We start from the raw sequence: 24,792 nt of genomic DNA on the forward strand, positions 1-24,792 counted from the left end.
GTGACCATTAACATCTGCTAACCATGTGTATGTGACCAATAACATCTGCTGACCATGTGTATGTGACCATTAATATCTGCTAACCATGTGTATGTGACCAATAACATCTGCTGACCATGTGTATGTGGCAAATAAAATGTAACTATAGAGTCAGTGACATAGAGGATGACTGAGTCATGGATCCCTATAGAGTCAGTGACATAGAGGATGACTGAGTCATGGATCCCTATAGAGTCAGTGACATAGAGTATGACTGAGTCGTGGATCCCTATAGAGTCAGTGACATAGAGGATGACTGTGTCATGGATCCCTATAGAGTCAGTGACATAGAGTATGACTGAGTCGTGGATCCCTAAGAGTCAGTGACATAACCATGACTGTAGTCGTGGATCCCTATAGAGTCAGTGACATAGAGGATGACTGAGTCGTGGATGTTGTTTATAGTGAGTGACCCTATAGACAGTCAGTGACATAGAGGATGACTGAGTCGTGGATCCCTATAGACATCAGTGACATAGAGGATGACTGAGTCGTGGATCCCTATAGAGTCAGTGACATAGAGGATGACTGAGTCGTGGATCCCTATAGAGTCAGTGACATAGAGGATGACTGAGTCGTGGATCCCTATAGAGTCAGTGACATAGAGTATGACTGAGTCGTGGATCCCTATAGAGTCAGTGACATAGAGGATGACTGTGTCATGGATCCCTATAGAGTCAGTGACATAGAGTATGACTGAGTCATGGATCCCTATAGAGTCAGTGACATAGAGGATGACTGTGTCATGGATCCCTATAGAGTCAGTGACATAGAGGATGACTGAGTCGTGGATCCCTATAGAGTCAGTGACAACAGAGACGATGACATATGCCGCGTTCAAGCGCTAGTCGGAACTAGGAAACTCTGAAGTTTTAGACTTGCTTGTAGATTGTAGTTAAACACATGCCGCAATCAACCAGTTGGCATGTCGGAAATGTCAATTTCCTGTTTCCCACTAGCACGTGAACGCAGAGTCATGGTTCCCCATAGTGTCAGTAACAGAGAAGATGTTGTTTATAGTGAGTGACAGAGAGGATGACTCAGCACATGGTAGGTGGAATTTTCCAACATTCTATATTTTTCTAGGGACAGCTCATAGACTTAGTTAGATGACTGTTCTTTGGATCTGTCCCTTTGTGGCATCTGTGAGAGCACGGGCAGCGCCATTGAGGCCATCTCCATTTTAAAGTAGTGTATTTTATTCTTCTACTATTTCTATGAGATGGTAATCCAACTGAAAGGTGGGTGTACTGCCACCTGGAGGCTGTTGTATGAACAGGTATAAAGACAAGTTTGGTGATTTTTCTGCCACCTGCAGTTATGGAATGAGCATAATTCATTGGCTGATCCCTCCTGATGACCTGGATGGAATCATGTGATCCTTCCTTAACCAATAGGAAGTCCCACCGCAATATCAGTGTCCTTGCAATTTTTTTATTTTTAATTTCCAAGTATTGATCTCTATCTATTTTTATGGGGCAGCTCTGCGTCTAGGGCTGCAATTAATGTGACTGGTTCAGTTTGGAAAATACATGTGATTGGTTAAGATTGGGGTTAGGGGTTGGGTTAAGTTTAGGTAAGACATATGATTAGTTAAAGGGATAGTTCACCCAAATTACAAATGACACATTTAAGCAAGGGGTGTCAAACTCATTCCATGGAGGGCCTACTAACAGCAGGTTTTTTCCTTTCAATTAAGACCTAGACAACCAGGTGAGGGGAGTTCCTTACTGAGACCTAGACAACCAGGTGAGATGAGTCCTTTACTAAAAACCTAGACAACCAGGTGAGGGGAGTTCCTTACTGAGACCTAGACAACCAGGTGAGGGGAGTTCTTTACTGAGACCTAGACAACCAGGTGAGGGGAGTTCCTTACTGGGACCTAGACAACCAGGTGAGGGGAGTTCCTTACTAAGACCTAGACAACCAGGTGAGAGGAGTTCCTTACTGAGACCTAGACAACCAGGTGAGGGGAGTTCCTTACTGAGACCTAGACAACCAGGTGAGGGGAGTTCCTTACTGAGACCTAGACAACCAGGTGAGGGGAGTTCCTTACTGAGACCTAGACAACCAGGTGAGGGGAGTTCCTTACTGTGACCTAGACAACCAGGTGAGGGGAGTTCCTTACTGAGACCTAGACAACCAGGTGAGGGGAGTTCCTTACTGAGACCTAGACAACCAGGTGAGGGGAGTTCCTTACTGTGACCTAGACAACCAGGTGAGGGGAGTTCCTTACTGAGACCTAGACAACCAGGTGAGATGAGTCTTTTACTAAATACCAAGACAACCAGGTGAGGGGAGTTCTTTACTAAAGACCTAGACAACCAGGTGAGGGGAGTCCTTTACTAAAGACCTAGACAACCAGGTGAGGGGAGTTCCTTACTGAGACCTAGACAACCAGGTGAGGGGAGTTCCTTACTGAGACCTAGACAACCAGGTGAGGGGAGTTCTTTACTGAGACCTAGACAACCAGGTGAGGGGAGTTCCTTACTGAGACCTAGACAACCAGGTGAGGGGAGTTCCTTACTGAGACCTAGACAACCAGGTGAGGGGAGTTCCTTACTACGACCTAGACAACCAGGTGAGGGGAGTTCCTTACTGAGACCTAGACAACCAGGTGAGAGGAGTTCTTTACTAAAGACCTAGACAACCAGGTGAGGGGAGTTCCTTACTGAGACCTAGACAACCAGATGAGGGGAGTTCCTTACTGAGACCTAGACAACCAGATGAGGGGAGTTCCTTACTGTGACCTAGACAACCAGGTGAGGGGAGTTCTTTACTAATTAGTGACCTCAATCAAGTGCAAGGGAGGAGAGAAAACCTGCACACTCTCAGATATAAGTTGCCAAGTTTACAGAAAGTGTTTATGCCAAAGCAGTAATGAGAGTGATGGAGGATGATGGGCACAGGGTGAGGGCACAGGGTGAGGGCACAGGGTGAGGGCACAGGGTGAGGGCACAGGGTGAGGGCACAGGGTGAGGGATCCTGAGAGGATTCCTGTGAATAGACAGAGAACAAGAAAGAGTGATGGGAAGAATATGTGCCTCAGTAAGGTGGGCTTTTAAGCATTCATAGCCTTCAGAAATGGATCGTAAGTCACGGAAGTCAGAGGTTGTGGTGGCAGCGGCAGAGAAATGCTTTGGGAATGTGATGATTTTCTGCAGAACAGCTGCAGGGGGTGTTGAGGTGTAGTGATATGTCCTCTCAGACCGTTGCTCTGGAGTAGGACGAGACAGGGTTAAATAGTGGAATGGGCTGGCAGGGCAAATAGTTGGCAGGGCAATTTACACAATAGTTTTATTATCGTGTTAAAGAATATAATGAAAGTAGGTTGGTTGTGAATGGCCTCACACACCAGTACAGTAGGGGGTAGGGCTGTTGTCTGTATTACCGACCACACCAGTACAGTAGGGGGTAGGGCTGTTGTCTGTATTACCAGTACAGTAGGGGGTAGGGCTGTTGTCTGTATTACCAGTACAGTAGGGGGTAGGGCTGTTGTCTGTATTACCAACCACACCAGTACAGTAGGGGGTAGGGCTGTTGTCTGTATTACCGACCACACCAGTACAGTAGGGGGTAGGGCTGTTGTCTGTATTACCAGTACAGTAGGGGGTAGGGCTGTTGTCTGTATTACTAGTACAGTAGGGGGTAGGGCTGTTGTCTGTATTACCAGTACAGTAGGGGGTAGGGCTGTTGTCTGTATTACCGACCACACCAGTACAGTAGGGGGTAGGGCTGTTGTCTGTATTACCGACCACACCAGTACAGTAGGGGGTAGGGCTGTTGTCTGTATTACCAGTACAGTAGGGGGTAGGGCTGTTGTCTGTATTACCGACCACACCAGTACAGTAGGGGTGCCAGGGCTGTTGTCTGTATTACCAACCACACCAGTACAGTAGTGGGTAGGGCTGTTGTCTGTATGAACATCTCTATAGGCTATGTAATCACACACCAACCACACCAGTACAGTAGTGGGTAGGGCTGTTGTCTGTATTACCAACCACACCAGTACAGTAGGGGGTAGGGCTGTTGTCTGTATTACCAACCACACCAGTACAGTAGGGGGTAGGGCTGTTGTCTGTATTACCAACCACACCAGTACAGTAGTGGGTAGGGCTGTTGTCTGTATTACCAACCACACCAGTACAGTAGGGGGTAGGGCTGTTGTCTGTATTACCGACCACCCAGTACAGTAGGGGCTAGGGCTGTTGTCTGTATTACCAACCACACCAGAACAGTAGGGGGTAGGGCTGTTGTCTGTATTACCGACCACACCAGTACAGTAGGGGGTAGGGCTGTTGTCTGTATTACCGCCACACCGGCAGTCACGAGTCATGAAGGCAGTCAAATTCCACATGACCGTTTAGTCACAGTAATTAGGCTTCTCCAAGCTCTGATGCTACTGATGGTCATTAGTAGTCTACCAAACGTGCTCACTGCCTGGTACTCAGCACTCTATTGTCCCTCTAATCACTCTGACATCAATGCAAATGTGATCGAAAATCTAATCAATCACTTCATGAGAGCCCATGAGCTCATGTTGCTGAACATCTCTATAGGCTATGTAATCATACAAGAAAACAGAGTGATGGTCTCTATTAAAAAGAGGAGGATCCCATCAGCTTTCTAAAGGCTAGGCCTGCTATATTTATTCATCAACTTTTCTAATATTAAGCACATTGCTTCTCTTTACAACAGGAGTATAGACCTGGCTGGAATAAAAATGAACCAGGGGAAAAGTGCCCTCCATTCGCTATTTAAGTGTATAGGAGACATGTATTTTTTCCACTGACCCTGTTTTGAGACAGGTGCATGATAATGGTCCATTCTAAATTATAACAAATTTCAAACATATATTATTTAGTATAAGTAAAGAGAAGATTTAAATCAAGAATAGTCTGATGGGTGACAATATAAGCCTGTCAATTACATATTATCACTTGTGAGTGATGCCCAGCATAAGAAGCAATGCATTTTATTTTTTGAATCATAATCACACACCTCATGTATTCTAGCCCATAGGCCTATATGTTTTGATGAGGTTTGTAATCACTACTAACGTGGCCAAATAACTTCTTCAAATGAAGCACACTAATCCACTTTACAAGGGGTGTAGATCCTAACTGGTATATATAAGGGGTGTAGATCCTAATTGGTATATATAAGGGGTGTAGATCCTAACTGGTATATATAAGGGGTGTAGATCCTAACTGGTATATATAAGGGGTGTAGATCCTAACTGGTATATATAAGCAGTGTGTGAGTTTCATGTTTGGGGAAGATCATTTTCACCATAAAATGCACCTTTATAATAAAAGCATTACATGTATAATTGTGAAATCTTTTTGTATCCAAATCCGGCTTTAAACTTCTTCACAACAGTATCTCGGACCTGCCTGGTGTGTTCCTTGTTCTTCATGATGCTCTCTGCGCTTTTAACGGACCTCTGAGACTATCACAGTGCAGGTGCATTTATACGCAGACTTGATTACACACAGGTGGATTGTATTTATCATCATTAGTCATTTAGGTCAACATTGGATCATTCAGAGATCCTCACTGAACTTCTGGAGAGAGTTTGCTGCACTGAAAGTAAAGGGGCTGAATAATTTTGAACGCCCAATTTTTCAATTTTTGATTTGTTAAAAAAGTTTGAAATATCCAATAAATGTCGTTCCACTTCATGATTGTGTCCCACTTGTTGTTGATTCCTCCCAAAAAAATACGGTTTTATATCTTTATGTTTGAAGCCTGAAATGTGGCAAAAGGTCGCAAAGTTGAAGGGGGCCGAATACTTTCGCAAGGCACTGTATTTGCATTCTCTTTTGATAATGGTGTTTTCCGCTAATGGAACATTCATGCTTATAGCCTACTACTGTGTTCGCATTGCTGCGCGTATAATGTGAAGAAACATCAACATTTTAAGCTGAACGTTCTGATCTGTTGCATCAACCATATTGCGCAACAAAGTGGTTTTGATGCTTGTGGTTGTTTTAATATGGGGATCTATCGCATCCCACAACTGTCCCAGAATATGTTTTGTAATATTGATTTCTAGCACAGAATAGTATTTTCTACTTTTGTAATATGGACAGTGACAACCCGTCATTCAGGGCAGATGGGTCGTCTGTTTTGTATGTTATTTTGACATTAATACATATCAATTTGCAAACAATGTAAAAACAAATATACAAATCATTTGAGTTAATAAAGCCTCCATTACAAACATGGTCTCTTTCTTTTGCTTTCTTTTGTACATTTTCTTTTATTTTAAGGGGAGGATCAGCTTTAATATTATCGGAAAGATCGTTGCTTCCATCAATGTAATTGTCTGCATCATTTCCAATCCCCCATATATTTTTGGGGAAAGCTTTTTTAAGAATAAACCTTTATTATTCTCCATAGTTTGTACATCTCAGTAGAAACTACATTTGTTTAAGCAAGTCAGATGTATCGGCTATGTGTTTAACAAAAAGGCAGTAAATGAGGCTGAATGAACTGTTTCGCTGCCAGACAAGGCTCCGCTGATAGCCAGGTGTAGCGGTGGAAAGAATTCACTCCATGGTGCTGAAAAGAAACGTTTAGTTTCCCTGGCACTGTTTCTACATGTTAGCGTTTAGGTCATGGGACCAATATTAGCATTTTCTTGCATATCATGTAAAACAAATCATCCGAATGTATCTCAACAAGGTCACATATGAGATGCTTTTAACATGACAAGAGAAAAAAAAAGATTTATCCAACCAATCACGTTAGTTCCAGAGCTGCCTTCAGAAGATTGAATTAGGAAAACTCCATAGAGCCAGGACTCAGGACTCAACTACCAGGCATGTGCACCATGCATCAGTCTCGGCTCTTACCAGGTTGTATGTGTGTTTATGTGGCATTGAATGAGAGTGAGAGAGAGAGAGATGAGAGAGAAGGGGGAGAGAGAGAGAGAGAGAGAGAGAGAGAGATGAGAGAGAAGGGAGAGAGAGAGATGAGAGAGAAGGGGGAGAGAGAGAGAGAGAGAAGGGGGAGAGAGAACGAGAGAGAGAGAGAGAGAGAGAGAGAGAGAGAGAGAGAGAGAAGGGGGAGAGAGAACGAGAGAGATCGAGAGAGAGAGAGAGAGAGAGAGAGAGAGAGAGATCGAGAGAGAGAGAGAGAGAGAGAGAGAGAGAGAGAGAGAGAGAGAGAGAGAGAGAGAGAGAGAGAGGGAATTGAATTGAGAGAGAGAGAGAGAGAGAATGAGAGAGAGAGAGAGAGAGATGAGAGAGAGAGAGAGAGAGAGATGAGAGAGAGAGAAGTTGAATTGAATTGAGAGAGAGAGAGAGAGAGAGAGATAGTGAGAGATCGAGAGAGAGAGAGAGAGAGAGAGAGAGAGAGAGAGAGAGAGAGAGAGAGAGAGAGAGAGAGAGAGAGATGAGAGAGAGAGACTCCTACCAGGCATGTGCACCATGCGGCAATTACAGTTCTCCACCAGGTAGCGCGTCTCACAGTCGATACGGCAGGCCGTGAGGCTGTAGGCGTTGAAGAAGTCAGAGTCCATGGGAGTGGACTTGCAGTCGCCCCATGGAGGTGGCAGGTATGTCAGCTATAAAGGAGAGACAGAGAGATGTAAGGACAAACTGTACATACTGTGAACCTATACAGCTACACTACCGTTCAAAAGTTTAGGGTCACTTAGACATTTTCTTGTCCATTAAAATGACTCAGAAATACAGTGTAGACATTCTTAATGTTGCAAATGACTTTTTTGTTGCAGCTGTAAACGGCTGATTTTTTAAATGGAATATCTACATAGGCGTACAGAGGCCCATTATCAGCAACCATCACTCCTGTGTTCCAATGGCACGTTTTTAGCTAATCCAAATGTGTACTTTCAAAAGGCTAATTGATCTTTAGAAAACCCTTTTGCAATTATATTAGCACAGCTGAAAACTGTTATGCTGATTAAAGAACAAATAAAACAACTGGCCTTCTTTAGACTAGTTGATCTAGTATCTGGAGTATCAGCATTTGTGGGTTCGATTACAGCCTCAAAATGGCCAGAAACAAAGACCGTTCTTCTGAAACTCGTCAGTCTATTATTGTTCTGAGAAATGTTGGCTATTCCATGCAAGAAATTGCCAAGAAACTGAGGATCTTGTACAACACTGTGTACTACTCCCTACACAGAACAGCGCAAACCCGAATAGAAAGAGGAGTGGGAGGCCCCGGTGCACAACTGAGCAACAAGACAAGTACATTAGAGTGTCTAGTTTGAGAAACAGACGCCTCGCCTCACAAGTCCTCAACTGGCAGTTTCATTAAATAGTACCCGCAAAACACCAGTCTCAACATCAACAGTGAAGAGGAGACTCCGGGATGCTGGCTTTCACTTTTGTGAGGTTTTATTTCTCCCAGTACAGCACCCAGTGTGCTTGTGACTGAGACAGGGGAATGTCACTAGGCAGTGAGCTGTGTGCAATACCCAGACTGCTACATCTGGCAGGGTCAGGTCTGGCTGGTCTGCCATGGGCCATTTTAATTTAGTATCCGTACGTGGTCGGTTTGGGGCGTGATTATATTTCCCCATAGTATGTTGTATTGAAGTTTACTGACTGAAAGGGAAGATAGCGTTATAACTATTGTTCTGTGAAGGAGGGAAATGAGGTACAACACCCGTTTGGCCCCGCCTGTTCTTGGGCCTCGGCGAAGAGTGGTGTTAAATTGAAGGAAGGAATCTTCACGCTTATCACCTGTGGAAGGCGAGGCGTGGATTTTCATTGGCCTTGTCAGCCATGACTGTAGATCGTTCAACCGAAAGTCGCAAGAGTGCGACTACCCCACAATATGATCTACCTCATTTCCCTCCTTCAGGGAACAGTAGTTACGGTCATGACGCTACATATCTCTTGGGAGCGTGCATCCCAAATGGCACCCTATTCCCTATTTAGTGCACTACCTTTGACCAAAATCTCATAGGACCCTATGTAGGGAATGGGGTTCCATTGGAGACACAACACTAGCTTTCTCTGGGTTTGTCCAACTCATCATTAGTTTCATACCTGTCTGAAGATCCAGCCGTCTGTATAATGATTTCACCATGCTTGGCGGCTCTTTATTCACTACCAAGCCATTCTCACAGCGTTATTCACCCAACCCAAGCCACCCACATACATTTTTCCTTTTCTGAAAATGTTTGCAGAGGGTTGATTCTGTGGGTGTGTATATGACTGCGAGTCTCTGTACTTTTGCAACTGTCTGTGAAAGGCTTATCATCATCATTATTATTATAACAGCCTCCGAAAAAAACAATAGAGAAACAAATGCTTGTGTTGTATAGTTTAAAAAAAACCCGGTGTTCCTCTTATTGAATTATGAAATGATAAAACAAATATATATATTTCATAATGCTGATGATGTTATTCATATTTAATATTAATAACCTGCCAGCCATGAGGCCACTAGGTGTACGGACAGCTTGGTAAGTCAGAGAGTAATAGCAGCTAAGACAAAGCCTCTAATGCTGGCAGTGTCCAGGACAGGTCTAATCAGGCTGCGGTGGGATTACGCATGCTGATGATGTCGTGGCTGCAGGTCCAGTGTGTGTGTCTCTCTCTCTTCCTCTCTTTCTCTCTCCCCTTTCTTTCTTTCTCTCTTCCGCTCTCTCTCTCTCTCTCTCTCTCTCTCTCTTTCCCTTTCTCTCTCTCTCTTTTTCCCTTTCTCTCTCTCTCTCTCTCTCTCTCTCTCTCTCTCTCTCTCTCTCTCTCTCTCTCTCTTTTTCCCTTTCTCTCTCTCTCTCTCTCTCTCCTTCCCCCCTCTCTCTCGCTCTCTCCCTCTCCTTCTCTCTCTTTCTCTCTCTCTCTCCCCCCTCACTCTCTCTCTCTCTCTCTCCTTCTCTCTTTCTCTCTCTTTCTCTCTCGGAACCGGCACACACATCGGACAAATTCTCCAAAACATAGGTGACCGTGACCGATCGATACTATGGACTAATTCATAAAAATCAAGCTTTAATAATTCAGACATAGAATGCAATGGTTTTCATAGGGAAAAAAAGACAAATGAATATGAATAAAAAAACGGAAATATTTACTACACAACAAACACAAGAGGATAAAAAAACTAAATAATAAATAATAACAATAAAAACTGAATGACTAAAAAATCATTCCTATTGAAAATCAAAGCTAAAAAGGTTTTAAAAATCTCTTTAAAAAGAATCCCATCATTTCGGCCTCTCTCAGGTTCTCTGGCAGGCAATTCAGATGCTGGGGCATAATAACTAAAGGCTGCCTTTCCATGCCTCTTGGTCCTCGGCTTTGGATAGTTAAAAGGACAGCGTGAGAGGACCTGAGGGAACTACTGGGTACATAACTTAAAAGCATGTCTGACATGTATTGGGTTGAACAATCGTGGATTGATTTAAAAACCAATAGAAGAATTTTTAAATTAATTCTAAAACTCACAGGCAGCCAGTACAGAGACCTTTAAACCGGTGTAATGTCTGTCCTCGTCTGGTCTTGGTCAGTATCCGTGCTGCAGCATTCTCTATGTTTTACAGTACAGAGACCTTAAAACCGGTGTAATGTGTTCTCTCTGTCTGGTCTTGGTCAGTACCCGTGATGCAGCATTCTGTATGTTTTGTAGTTGACCAATGGCTTTCTTGGGTAGACCAGACAGGAGAGCATCACGGTCGTCAAGTCAGCTTGTAATTAAAGCATGGATACGTCTCTCTGTATCAGCCTGAGAGAGAAACGGCCGCACCTCGGCAATGAACCTCAGGCGCTAAAAAGCTATTTTGATTACATTCCTAATGCTTGATTCGAAATTGAATTCAGAATCTGAAATAACAACTCGGGTTTTTAACTTGTGTTTTATCTTTATTGCCTGTGAATTAAAATATGCGGCCAGATTCTCTGTGCTCCGGCTCCAATAATATGCACCTCAGTCTTGTCTTGATTTAGCTGGAGGAAGTTGTGAGCCATCCAAATCCTCTGGTGACGCAGACAGTTGTGTTTTATTTGAATGTATCAGCAGTTCAAATAAATTCTGTGTTTTCTGCCAAGGGGTCACTCACAATAACCACTGTGCCATTTCTAGAGGAGTTGATAGGGTTTCCAAGTCTTCTGTTGGTTATTCGGACAGGGAGGACTGGAGCACTACCAGACCCTGTCTGTCAGTCTCTAAAATAGTTTGATGTTGCTGGGACTGGAGCACTACCACACCCTGTCTGTCAGTCTCTAAAATAGTTTGATGTTGCCGGGACTGGAGCACTACCAGACCCTGTCTGTCAGTCTCTAAAACAGTTTGATGTTGCTGGGACTGGAGCACTACCAGACCCTGTCTGTCAGTCTCTAAAATAGTTTGATGTTGCCGGGACTGGAGCACTACCAGACCCTGTCTGTCAGTCTCTAAAATAGTTTGATGTTGCCGGGACTGGAGCACTACCAGACCCTGTCTGTCAGTCTCTAAAATAGTTTGATGTTGCCGGGACTGGAGCACTACCAGACCCTGTCTGTCAGTCTCTACAACAGATTGATGTTGCCGGGACTGGAGCACTACCAGACCCTGTCTGTCAGTCTCTAAAATAGTTTGATGTTGCCGGGACTGGAGCACTACCAGACCCTGTCTGTCAGTCTCTACAACAGTTTGATGTTGCCGGGACTGGAGCACTACCAGACCCTGTCTGTCAGTCTCTAAAATAGTTTGATGTTGCCGGGACTGGAGCACTACCAGACCCTGTCTGTCAGTCTCTAAAACAGTTTGATGTTGCTGGACTGGGGCACTACCAGACCCTGTCTGTCAGTCTCTAAAACAGTTTGATGTTGCTGGGACTGGAGCACTACCAGACCCTGTCTGTCAGTCTCTACAATAGTTTGATGTTGCCGGGACTGGAGCACTACCAGACCCTGTCTGTCAGTCTCTAAAACAGTTTAGTGTTGCTGGGACTGGAGCACTACCAGACCCTGTCTGTCAGTCTCTACAATAGTTTGATGTTGCCGGGACTGGAGCACTACCAGACCCTGTCTGTCAGTCTCTAAAACAGTTTAGTGTTGCTGGAAATAATCCTAGAACCCCTGTGGTTAGGCTGAATCCTGCATGTTTCTCAAAATGCATACTACCGTGCTCCAAGCACGTACATTGGTGCACGGGAGGGTCGGAGTATGAGTCCGTAAAAATGAAATATTTTCTTGATAATAATACCTGCCACTATTTGAACTGAAGCGAGAGAAAACAAACTCACATCTCATATGTTGCCTGACTACAATATTTTATCTTGATATGTTAATCAATACATGTTGTGTTCATTTTGGCATGGTTACCTGCCTACAATACCCACTGTAGTAGTGTGCATAGATTGTAAGCCCATAGTAAGGCAATAGAGCTAACTGGCTAGCTACTACTGTTAGCTAGCCAGATAGCCACAAATAATTGCTACCCATAAATAATTGACATCTTCCTTGCATAACGTCATTTTTGAGCTACAGGCAAAACCAAGATGAAACTGCAACCAGGAAATGAGCAGGATTTTTGAGGCTCTGTTTTTCATTGTCTCCTTATATGGCTGTGAATGCGACAGGAATGAGCCTGCCCTATCTATCGTTTCCCCAAGGTGTCTGCAGCATTGTGACGTATTTGTAGGCATATCATTGGAAGATTGACCATAAGAGACTACATTTGCCAGGTGTCCGCCCGGTGTCCTCCGTCGAAATTGGTGCGTCATTTTCAGCTGCTGGTATTTTTCCATGGGATTCTGAGACGAAAGCAGGCTTCCACGAACGGCATATCAATGAAGAGATATGTGAAAAAACACCTTGAGGATTGATTCTAAACAACGTTTGCCATGTTTCGGTCGATATTATGGAGTTAATTTGGAAAAAGTTTGACGTTTTGGTGACTGAATTTTCGGTTCGTTTCGGTAGCCAAATCTGATGTACAAAATGGAGCGATTTCTCCTACACAAAGATTCTTTCAGGAAAAACTGAACATTTGCTATGTAACTGAGAGTCTCCTCATTGAAAACATTCGAAGTTCTTCAAAGGTAAATGATTTTATTTATTTGGTTTTCTGGTTTTTGTGAAAATGTTGCGTGCTAAATGCTACGCTAAATGCTACGCTAAATGCTAAGCTAGCTATCAATACTCTTACACAAATGCTTGATTTGCTATGGTTCAAAAGCATATTTTGAAAATCTGAGATGACAATGTTGTTAAGAAAAGGCTAAGCTTGAGAGCAGGCATATTATTTTCATTTCATTTGCAATTTTCAGAAATCGTTAACGTTGCGTTATGCTAATGAGCCTGAGGCTGTATTCACGATCCCGGATCCGGGATGGGTAGTATCAATAAACTATCTGGTTAGCTACATCTTTACAATTCACATATAGCTAGCTGATAGTTATGAAGTAAAATGTTTGCTTTGTGTTTATTCTCTGTTTAGTCTCTATTGCCATTGTCCTGGGTAGAAGAAGGAGGTTCAGAGAATGGAGTTGGAGTTGATGTCATGGACACGGGCTCCTGGGAGACAGTGGACCTTGGTTGGTCCACAGACCGTAGGCAGGCCAAAATCTCTCACCATCTAGCTGCCCACAATGTCGGTTGTTGTGATGGAAGAGAAGGAGCGGGATGGGACTGACTTGGGCAGGGGGGGACGGAGGCTTCGAGTCAGGCTAGCCTGACTCTTCACACCAGCAACAGCGGACGTGGGGGGAGGATGGCCTGAGACCCTTCTGTCTTGAGTCAGCGACCTGCTGAACTGTGGTGGCCGTGGGGGAGTGTATACACCCAAGATCTGTGCTGACATCCTGGGCTGGTAGATCCATCTCAAGTGGGGCAAAGCTGGATCAGATCCTCTCGGATAGATGAAGGGTGGCCAGACTTCCTCCCGATCTCCCGTCCAGCCTCCCATGGGGCCGTGGAGTTGAGCTGAACATCTGTCTGTTAGATTTGGACAGATCACCCAACTCATTGACAGCTTTGCTATAGGAGGCATTTAAAACTGTGATTCAGGTTGCCTGGGTTACAGCAAGATCGGTGCACTTAGAAAGCAGGTTATCCTTTTCTCTCAGCCGAGCTAACAGCCCGGAGGATCTCTTCACTGAGCTGATTGATGGATGCATTTAGGGCAGACACATTCATTTTCTAGTTCCACCTTCTCTTATGACTGTGTGGAAATCATCTCACACCTGAAGCATTTGTTCCCAACTGTGGATAAACACACCGGTAGGCTAGCACTACTAGCGTTAGCCTCCTCCGTTTTCATGATGGCTAGCACTGCTAGCGTTAGCCTGCTCCGTTTTCATGATGACTAGCAGCTAACTGCTACTTAACAGGAATCCTGGAGACAAACTTGCAGTCCCAGCCGTAAAGGCTGACCGTGTCGCGGTATCCATAGCAATACAAACTTCAGCTATGATTTAGAAACTATTTCATAACAACAACAAACCGAGAGGAGACAGAGTGTAGACAGTACACTGTTCTGTTGCGCGCTCTGATGACGTCTCTGGCCAAAAACACGATCTATTCAAACCTTATCTCCTGTGTTCATTTCATCATACACATTTGTCATGACTGTCCTGTGAGGATCCGAATGGGTCAGATCAGCTTAAAAATGGCTTATTTCAACCAGACCCTCTCTCACCCACAGAGGTGGAGGAGGGAGCTGCTGGGGTCAGAGCCTTTCAGAGCCTTACAAGCATGAGGCAGAAAGGTCCATAAATACATTCATGATTTCTTACTCCAAACGGGCGGCGGTTCGTGTCTATATTATATGATTACTGTGAGAGTAGTTCCTAAAACGTATCAACGATAAGTGTCTCTTTCTCTCTCTCTCCCTCCCTCTCCATCACAAGCCGCCATATATTGAGTCAGTCATCTAGCAACCTTTATCTAATGTATTAAATGTGTATGTTTATCATTTAGTTAGTTAGTAAATAAATATTTCAACCAATTTGTGTAGTACTGAATCAGAAGTAAGGCTGGGGTTTTTAGCAGTTGCAGGAGGTTACAACTGTCAGAATGATGATATGATACGAGGTTGTGATTAATACGTTGACTGTTTTATGGTAGGTAAAGACCTTTAGAGTTTAATTCGGGAGATAACTCTTTAAACAAGGTAACTCTTTAAACAACCACTCTCGTGGTGCCCCAAATTCCTAATGAGTCAATTGTTACATTATTAATTTAATCGGGTAACAATTAAACCTAGTTAGTGGATTAAATAAATAACATTCATCAGATTAATGAAAGTAAAGTCACAACATAATCTATAGTCCCAGAGAGAGTATAAATACCTAGGATTTCACTCTGTCAGGTTAGATATGCACTACCGTTCAAAAGTTTGGGGTCACTTAGGAATGTCCTTGTTTTTGAACGAAAAGCACATTTTGTTGTCCATTAAAATAACATCAAATTGATCAGAAATACAGTGTAGACATTGTTAATGTTGTAAATGACTATTGTATTTGGAAACGGCAGATTTGTAATGGAATATCTACATAGGCGTACAAAGGCCCATTATCAGCAACCATCACCCCTGTGTTCCAATGGCACGCTGTTAGCTAATCCAAGTTTATAATTTTAAAAGGCTAATTGATCATTAGAAAACCCTTTTGGTTTCTAAGTGACCCCAAAACTGTGAATGGTAGTGTACATGATGAGAGGGTAGAGTTGGATGGAATACATCATATGGAATTATTCTTCTTTCTCGAAGAGAGGGAGGACTGATTGAAAAGTGTGGATATCCACCAAGCCACTGATGAGATCCCTGTAAGGTAACATGCATCAGGAAAAATAAAATGAGATTGGAGAGTCTTTTCAAGGTGAAAACTGACCGACTGCGTTTCAGAATAACCTCGTCCTGGTTTCAACAAGAACACGACCTTTGGAAATCACTGTAATGGTGTATGCTGGTTGGGAATCTGTCCGTCACACGCCCTTTATTAATATGGCAGGATGACATCATCACGAACAACAAAACAACCTCCCACATACAGACATCAACAATAACCCTGACAACCATCATTATTATTTTTTTTTAAACTATTTTTTTTTCCTTCCCTTTTAGCAAGCCCACTTTGGGTAGAGACAATAATGGCAGGCTTGATTGATTGATTGATACCTTACCCGTTGTTCCTGACAGGATACAAAGGTCTGGAAGCCCGGGGCCACACCGAAACCCAGCTGGTCAATGAAGGGAGGCTCGTCCTGTGTGTGGATCTGAACCTTGATGCCCGCCTCGAACGACGTCTCATCTGGAGAGAGAAAGGGAAGATGAGAAACATCCCAAAAAACAGAAACAGCATGGTCAGTGTATTAATCAGTCTGATTTCATTTAACTGGACAGATAAAAAACATAAAAATTAATAACCTGAATATCTGATTACAATAAGGAATCAGAAGAACAGATTGATCTCAAAATGATATATACTCTATTGTTGATGTTCCTCCGGTATACTAGCCTGCCCTTATCCCCTATCCATCCCCAATCCATCCCCTATCCATCCCCTATCCATCCCCTATCCATCCCCAATCCATCCCCTATCCATCCCATATCCATCCCCAATCCATCCCCTATCCATCCCATATCCATCCCCAATCCATCCCCTATCCATCCCATATCCATCCCCAATCCATCCCATATCCACCCCCAATCCATCCCATATCCATCCCCAATCCATCCCATATCCATCCCCAATCCATCCCCTATCCATCCCATATCCATCCCCAATCCATCCCCTATCCATCCCATATCCATCCCCAATCCATCCCATATCCACCCCCAATCCATCCCATATCCATCCCCAATCCATCCCATATCCATCCCCAATCCATCCCCTATCCATCCCATATCCATCCCCAATCCATCCCCAATCCATCCCATATCCATCCCCAATCCATCCCCTATCCATCCCATATCCATCCCCAATCCATCCCCAATCCATCCCATATCCATCCCCAATCCATCCCCTATCCATCCCATATCCATCCCATATCCATCCCCAATCCATCCCATATCCATCCCCTAACTATCCCATATCCATCCCCTAACTATCCCCAGTCCATCCCCTATCCATCCCCAATCCATCCCCAATCCATCCCCAATCCATCCCATATCCATCCCCAATCCATCCCCTAACTATCCCCAGTCCATCCCCATATCCATCCCCAATCCATCCCCAATCCATCCCCAATCCATCCCATATCCATTCCCAATCCATCCCCAATCCACCCCCAATCCATCCCCAATCCATCCCCTATCCATCCCATATCCACCCCCAATCCATCCCCAATCCATCCCCAATCCATCCCCTATCCATCCCATATCCACCCCCAATCCATCCCCAATCCATCCCCAATCCATCCCCTATCCATCCCCAATCCATCCCCTAACTAACTGTACAAATCAGCTGGGCTTGACAATCTGGACCCTCTATTTCTGAAACTATCCGCCGCCATTGTCGCAACCCCTATTACCAGCCTGTTCAACCTCTCTTTCATATCGTCTGAGATCCCCAAGGATGGGAAAGCTGCCGCAGTCATCCCCCTCTTCAAAGGGGGAGACACCCTGGACCCAAACTGTTACAGACCTATATCCATCCTGCCCTGCCTATCTAAGGTCTTCAAAAGTCAAGTCAACAAACAGGTCACTGACCATCTCGAATCACACCGTACCTTCTCCGCTGTGCAATCTGGTTTCCGAGCCGGTCACGGGTGCACCTCAGCTACGCTCAAGGTACTAAACGATATCATAACGGCCATTGATAAAAGACAGTACTGTGCAGGCGTCTTCATCGACCTTGCCAAGGCTTTCGACTCTGTCAATCACCATATTCTTATCGGCAGACTCAGTAGCCTCGGTTTTTCTGATGATTGCCTTGCCTGGTTCACCAACTACTTTGCAGACAGAGTTCAGTGTGTCAAATCGGAGGGCATGCTGTCCGGTCCTCTGGCAGTCTCTATGGGGGTGCCACAGGGTTCAATTCTCGGGCCGACTCTTTTCTCTGTATATGTCAATGATGTTGCTCTTGCTGCGGGCGATTTCCTGATCCACCTCTACGCAGACGACACCATTCTATATACTTCCGGCCCGTCCTTGGACACTGTGCTATCTAACCTCCAAACGAGCTTCAATGCCATACAACACTCCTTCCATGGCCTCCAACTGCTCTTAAATGCTAGTAAAACCAAATGCATGCTTTTCAACCGTTCGCTGCCTGCACACGCACGCCTGACTAGTATCACCACCCTGGATGGTTCTGACCTTGAATATGTGGACATCTATAAGTACCTGGCTAGACTGTAAACTCTCCTTCCAGACTCATATCAAACATCTCCAATCGAAAATCAAATCTTGAGTCGGCTTTCTATTCCCAATCCATCCCCAATCCATCCCCTATCCATCCCCTGACTATCCCCAATCCATCCCTAACTATCCCCAATGCATCCCATATCCATCCCCTATCCATCCCCAATCCATCCCCTATCCATCCCAAATCCAATCCATCCCCAATCCATCCCCTAACTATCCCCAATCCATCCCGTAACTATCCCCAATCCATCCCCAATACATCCCCTAACTATCCCCTATCCATCCCCAATCCAATACATCCCCTAACTATCCCCAATCCATCCCCTAACTATCCCCATATCCATCCCCAATCCATCCCTAATCCATCCCCTAACTATCTCCAATCCATCCCCTAACTATCCCCAATCCATCCCTAACTATCCCCAATCCATCCCCAATCCATCCCCAATCCATCCCCTAACTATCCCCAATCCACCCCTAACTATCCCCAATCCATCCCCAATCCATCCCCTAACTATCCCCAATCTATCCCCAATCCATCCCCTAACTATCCCCAATCCATCCCTAACTATCCCCAATCCATCCCTAACTATCCCCAATTCATCCCCAATCCATCCCCAATCCATCCCGTATCTATCCCCAATCCATCCCCAATCCATCCCGTATCTATCCCCAATCCATCCCCAATGCATCCCATATCCATCCCATATCCATCCCCAATGCATCCCATATCCATCCCCTATCCATCCCCTATCCATCCCCTATCCATCCCCTGACTATCCCCATATCCATCCCCTAACTATCCCCAATCCATCCCCAATCCATCCCCAATGCATTCCATATCCATCCCCAATCCATCCCCAATCCATCCCTAACTATCCCCAATCCATCCCCAATCCATCCCCAATCCATCCCCTAACTATCCCCAATCCATCCCTAACTATCCCCAATCCATCCCCAATCCATCCCCTAACTATCCCCAATCTATCCCCAATCCATCCCCTAACTATCCCCAATCCATCCCTAACTATCCCCAATCCATCCCTAACTATCCCCAATCCATCCCCAATCCATCCCCAATCCATCCCGTATCTATCCCCAATCCATCCCGTATCTATCCCCAATCCATCCCCAATGCATCCCCTATCCATCCCCTATCCATCCCCTATCCATCCCCTATCCATCCCCTGACTATCCCCATATCCATCCCCTAACTATCCCCAATCCATCCCCTATCCATCCCCAATGCATCCCCAATCTATCCCATATCCATCCCCTATCCATCCCCTATCCATCCCGTATCTATCCCCAATCTATCCCCAATCCATCCCCTAACTATCACATATCCATCCCCTATCCATCCCCTATCCATCCCCTATCCATCCCATATCCATCCCCTATCCATCCCCTTTCCATCCCCTATCCATCCCATATCCATCCCATATCCATCCCCTATCCATCCCCTATCCATCCCCTATCCATCCCATATCCATCCCATATCCATCCCCTATCCATCCCCTATCCATCCCCTATCCATCCCCTATCCATCTCCTATCCGTCCCCTATCCGTCCCCTATCCGTCCCATATCCGTCCCATATCCGTCCCATATCCATCCCCAATGCATCCCCTATCCATCCCCTATCCATCCCCTATCCATCCCCAATCTATCCCCTATCCATCCCCTATCCATCCCATATCCATCCCATATCCATCCCCTATCCATCCCCTATCCATCCCCTATCCATCCCATATCCATCCCATATCCATCCCCAATCCATCCCATATCCATCCCATATCCATCCCCAATGCATCCCCTATCCATCCCCAATCTATCCCCTATCCATCCCCTATCCATCCCATATCCATCCCCTATCCATCCCCTATCCATCCCCTATCCATCCCATATCCATCCCCTATCCATCCCGTATCTATCCCCAATCTATCCCCAATCCATCCCCTAACTATCAAATATTCATCCCCTATCCATCCCCAATCCATCCCGTATCTATCCCCAATCCATCCCCAATCCATCCCGTATCTATCCCCAATCCATCCCCAATGCATCCCATATCCATCCCCTATCCATCCCCAATGCATCCCATATCCATCCCCTATCCATCCCCTATCCATCCCCTATCCATCCCCTGACTATCCCCATATCCATCCCCTAACTATCCCCAATCCATCCCCAATCCATCCCCAATGCATTCCATATCCATCCCCAATCCATCCCCAATCCATCCCTAACTATCCCCAATCCATCCCCAATCCATCCCCAATCCATCCCCTAACTATCCCCAATCCATCCCTAACTATCCCCAATCCATCCCCAATCCATCCCCTAACTATCCCCAATCTATCCCCAATCCATCCCCTAACTATCCCCAATCCATCCCTAACTATCCCCAATCCATCCCTAACTATCCCCAATCCATCCCCAATCCATCCCCAATCCATCCCGTATCTATCCCCAATCCATCCCCAATGCATCCCCTATCCATCCCCTATCCATCCCCTATCCATCCCCTATCCATCCCCTGACTATCCCCATATCCATCCCCTAACTATCCCCAATCCATCCCCTATCCATCCCCAATGCATCCCCAATCTATCCCATATCCATCCCATATCCATCCCCTATCCATCCCCTATCCATCCCCTATCCATCCCCTATCCATCCCATATCCATCCCCTATCCATCCCATATCCATCCCCAATCCATCCCCTATCCATCCCCTATCCATCCCCTATCCATCCCCTATCCATCCCCTATCCATCCCCTATCCATCCCATATCCATCCCCAATCCATCCCCTATCCATCCCATATCCATCCCCTATCCATCCCATATCCATCCCCAATCCATCCCCAATCCATCCCCTATCCATCCCATATCCATCCCCTATCCATCCCGTATCTATCCCCAATCTATCCCCAATCCATCCCCTAACTATCACATATTCATCCCCTATCCATCCCCTATCCATCCCATATCCATCCCCTATCCATCCCCTATCCATCCCCTATCCATCCCATATCCATCCCCTATCCATCCCATATCCATCCCCAATCCATCCCCTATCCATCCCCTATCCATCCCCTATCCATCCCCTATCCATCCCCTATCCATCCCCAATCCATCCCCTATCCATCCCCTATCCATCCCCTATCCATCCCCAATCCATCCCCTATCCATCCCCTATCCATCCCCAATCCATCCCCTATCCATCCCCTATCCATGCCCAATCCATCCCCTATCCATCCCCAATCCATCCCATATCCATCCCCTATCCATCCCCTATCCATCCCCTATCCATCCCCTATCCATCCCCAATCCATCCCCTATCCATCCCCAATCCATCCCCTATCCATCCCCTATCCATCCCATATCCATCCCCAATCCATCCCCAATCCATCCCCAATCCATCCCCTATCCATCCCCTATCCATCCCCAATCCATCCCCTATCCATCCCCAATCCATCCCATATCCATCCCCTATCCATCCCCTATCCATCCCCAATCCATCCCCAATCCATCCCCTATCCATCCCCTATCCATCCAATATCCATCCCCAATCCATCCCCAATCCATCCCCAATCCATCCCCTATCCATCCCCTATCCATCCCCAATCCATCCCCTATCCATCCCCAATCCATCCCATATCCATCCCCAATCCATCCCCTATCCATCCCCTATCCATCCCCAATCTATCCCCTATCCATCCCCTATCCATCCCCTATCCATCCCCAATCCATCCCCTATCCATCCCCAATCCATCCCCTATCCATCCCCTATCCATCCCCTATCCATCCCCAATCCATCCCCTATCCATCCCCAATCCATCCCATATCCATCCCCAATCCATCCCCTATCCATCCCCTATCCATCCCCAATCTATCCCCTATCCATCCCCTATCCATCCCCAATCCATCCCCTATCCATCCCCTATCCGTCCCCAATCCATCCCATATCCATCCCCTATCCATCCCCTATCCATCCCCAATCCATCCCCAATCCATTCCCAATCCATCCCCTATCCATCCCCAATCCATCCCCTATCCATTCCCAATCCATCCCCTATCCATCCCCTATCCATCCCCAATCCGTCCCCTATCCATCCCATATCCATCCCCAATCCGTCCCCTATCACCCTACTATCGACATAGTGCAGTAGGCCTATTCCTGAACGGATCCCTACGTTTGCGCAAGATACACTTAGTGGACAAAACATTAGGAACACCTTGTCTTTCCATGACATCGGCTGACCAGGTGAATCCAGGTGGAAGTTATGATCCCTTATTGATGTCACTTGTTAAATCCACTTCAATCGGTGCAGATGAAGGAGAGGAGACAGGGTTAAAGAAGGATTTTTAACCCTTGAGACAATTGAGACATGGATTGTTTATGTGTGCCATTCAGAGGGTGAATGGGCAAGGCAAATGCCTTTGAACGGGATGTGGTAGTAGGTTGCAATCAAGAACTGCAACGCCGCTGGGTATTTCACGCTTCATTACAGTGTCCTGTGTGTATCAACCCAAAGGACATCCAGCCAACTTGACACAACTGTGGTAATCATTGGAGTCAACATGGGCCAGCATCCCTGTGGAGCGCTTTTGACATCTTGTAGAGTCTGTTCCCTGGTGAGGAAGCCATATATTTATCATGAGCAGATGGGAGGCTGTAATAGTGGCCATGTTGTACCACCTGAGACCATGTACCACCTGGTAGGGGCTGTGCACACACACACACACACACGCACGCACAGCACACACACACACAGAGACACGCACACACACACAGAGACACACGCACACACACACACACACACACACACACACACACACACACACACACACACACACACACACACACACACACACACACACACACACACACACACACACACACACACACACACACACACCGTTGCCATTTGTATGTCAAACAGAATATAACAATATTTCTAGTATGCATACGTGTCATGTTGGCTATAAAAATGATGCGATGAGTACGGTTTTAGAATGATTGGAACATTCAAAAGACATTCTGGAATAGTGGGAATGGAATGAAGAAGTCCCTCGTACCTATCTCTCTCTCATTACCAGTCTCTCCCTGTCTCTCTCTCTCATTATACCAGTCTCTCTCTGTCTCTCTCTCTCATTACCAGTCTCTCCCTGTCTCTCTCTCTCATTATACCAGTCTCTCTCTGTCTCTCTCATTATACCAGTCTCTCTCTGTCTCTCTCTCTTTCTCATTACCAGTCTCTCTCTGTCTCTCTCATTATACCAGTCTCTCTCTGTCTCTCTCTCTCTCTCTCTCTCTCTCTCTCTCATTATACCAGTCTCTCTCTGTCTCTCTCTCTTATTATACCAGTCTCTCTCTCTCCCTCTCTCTCTCTCTGTCTCGCTCTCTCATTATACCAGTCTCTCTCTCCCTCTCTCTCTCTCTGTCTCGCTCTCTCATTATACCAGTCTCTCTCTCCCTCTCTCTCTCTCTCTCTGTCTCGCTCTCTCATTATACCAGTCTCTCTCTCCCTCTCTCTCCAGTCTCTCTCTGTCTCTCTCTCTCTCTCTCTCTCTCTCTCTCTCTCTCTCTCTCTCTCTCTCTCTCATTATACCAGTCTCTCTCTGTCTCTCTCTCATTATACCAGTCTCTCTCTCTCCCTCTCTCTCTGTCTCGCTCTCTCATTATACCAGTCTCTCTCTCTCTCTCTCTCTCTCTCTCTCTGTCTCGCTCTCTCATTATACCAGTCTCTCTCTCTCCCTCTCTCTCTCTCTCTCTCTGTCTCGCTCTCTCATTATACCAGTCTCTCTCTGTCTCTCTCTCTCTCTCTCTCTCTCTCTCTCTGTCTCGCTCTCTCATTATACCAGTCTCTCTCTCTCTCTCTCTCTCTCTCTCTGTCTCGCTCTCTCATTATACCAGTCTCTCTCTCCCTCTCTCTCTGTCTCGCTCTCTCATTATACCAGTCTCTCTCTCTCTCTCTCTCTCTCTCTGTCTCTCTCTCTCATTATACCAGTCTCTCTCTCTCTGTCTCGTCTCGCTCTCTCATTATACCAGTCTCTCTCTCTCTCCTCTCTCTCTCTGTCTGTCTCGCTCTCTCATTATACCAGTCTCTCTCTGTCTGTCTCTCTCTCATTATACCAGTCTCTCTCTGTCTCTCTCTCTTATACATTATTATACCAGTCTCTCTCTCTCCCTCTCTCTCTCTGTCTGTCTCGCTCTCTCATTATACCAGTCTCTCTCTCTGTCTCTCTCTCTCTCTCTGTCTCGCTCTCTCATTATACCAGTCTCTCTCTGTCTCTCTCTCTCATTATACCAGTCTCTCTCTGTCTCGCTCTCTCATTATACCAGTCTCTCTCTCTCCCTCTCTCTCTCTCTGTCTCGCTCTCTCATTATACCAGTCTCTCTCTCTCTCTCTCTCTCTGTCTCTCTCTCTCATTATACCAGTCTCTCTCTCTCTCTCTCTCTCTGTCTCGAT

At 45.7% G+C, this 24,792-nt stretch overlaps 1 protein-coding gene across 1 annotated transcript in view; it reads right to left on the bottom strand.

Annotated features, from left to right (window-relative positions):
- LOC135540419 (acid-sensing ion channel 1-like) overlaps nucleotides 1–24,792 on the bottom strand; it is a 399,782-nt gene that overhangs the window by 17,249 nt on the left and 357,741 nt on the right. Inside the window, exons 4-5 of the mRNA XM_064967040.1 lie at nucleotides 16,128–16,255; nucleotides 7,462–7,612 (exon numbers count right to left, since the gene is read on the bottom strand). Of these exons, the coding sequence (XP_064823112.1) occupies nucleotides 7,462–7,612; nucleotides 16,128–16,255 (279 nt within the window). The remainder of the gene's footprint in view (nucleotides 1–7,461; nucleotides 7,613–16,127; nucleotides 16,256–24,792) is intronic.

The sequence above is a fragment of the Oncorhynchus masou genome, chromosome 5 (assembly GCF_036934945.1).
Source record: "Oncorhynchus masou masou isolate Uvic2021 chromosome 5, UVic_Omas_1.1, whole genome shotgun sequence".
In the NCBI taxonomy this organism is placed as follows: domain Eukaryota; kingdom Metazoa; phylum Chordata; class Actinopteri; order Salmoniformes; family Salmonidae; genus Oncorhynchus; species Oncorhynchus masou.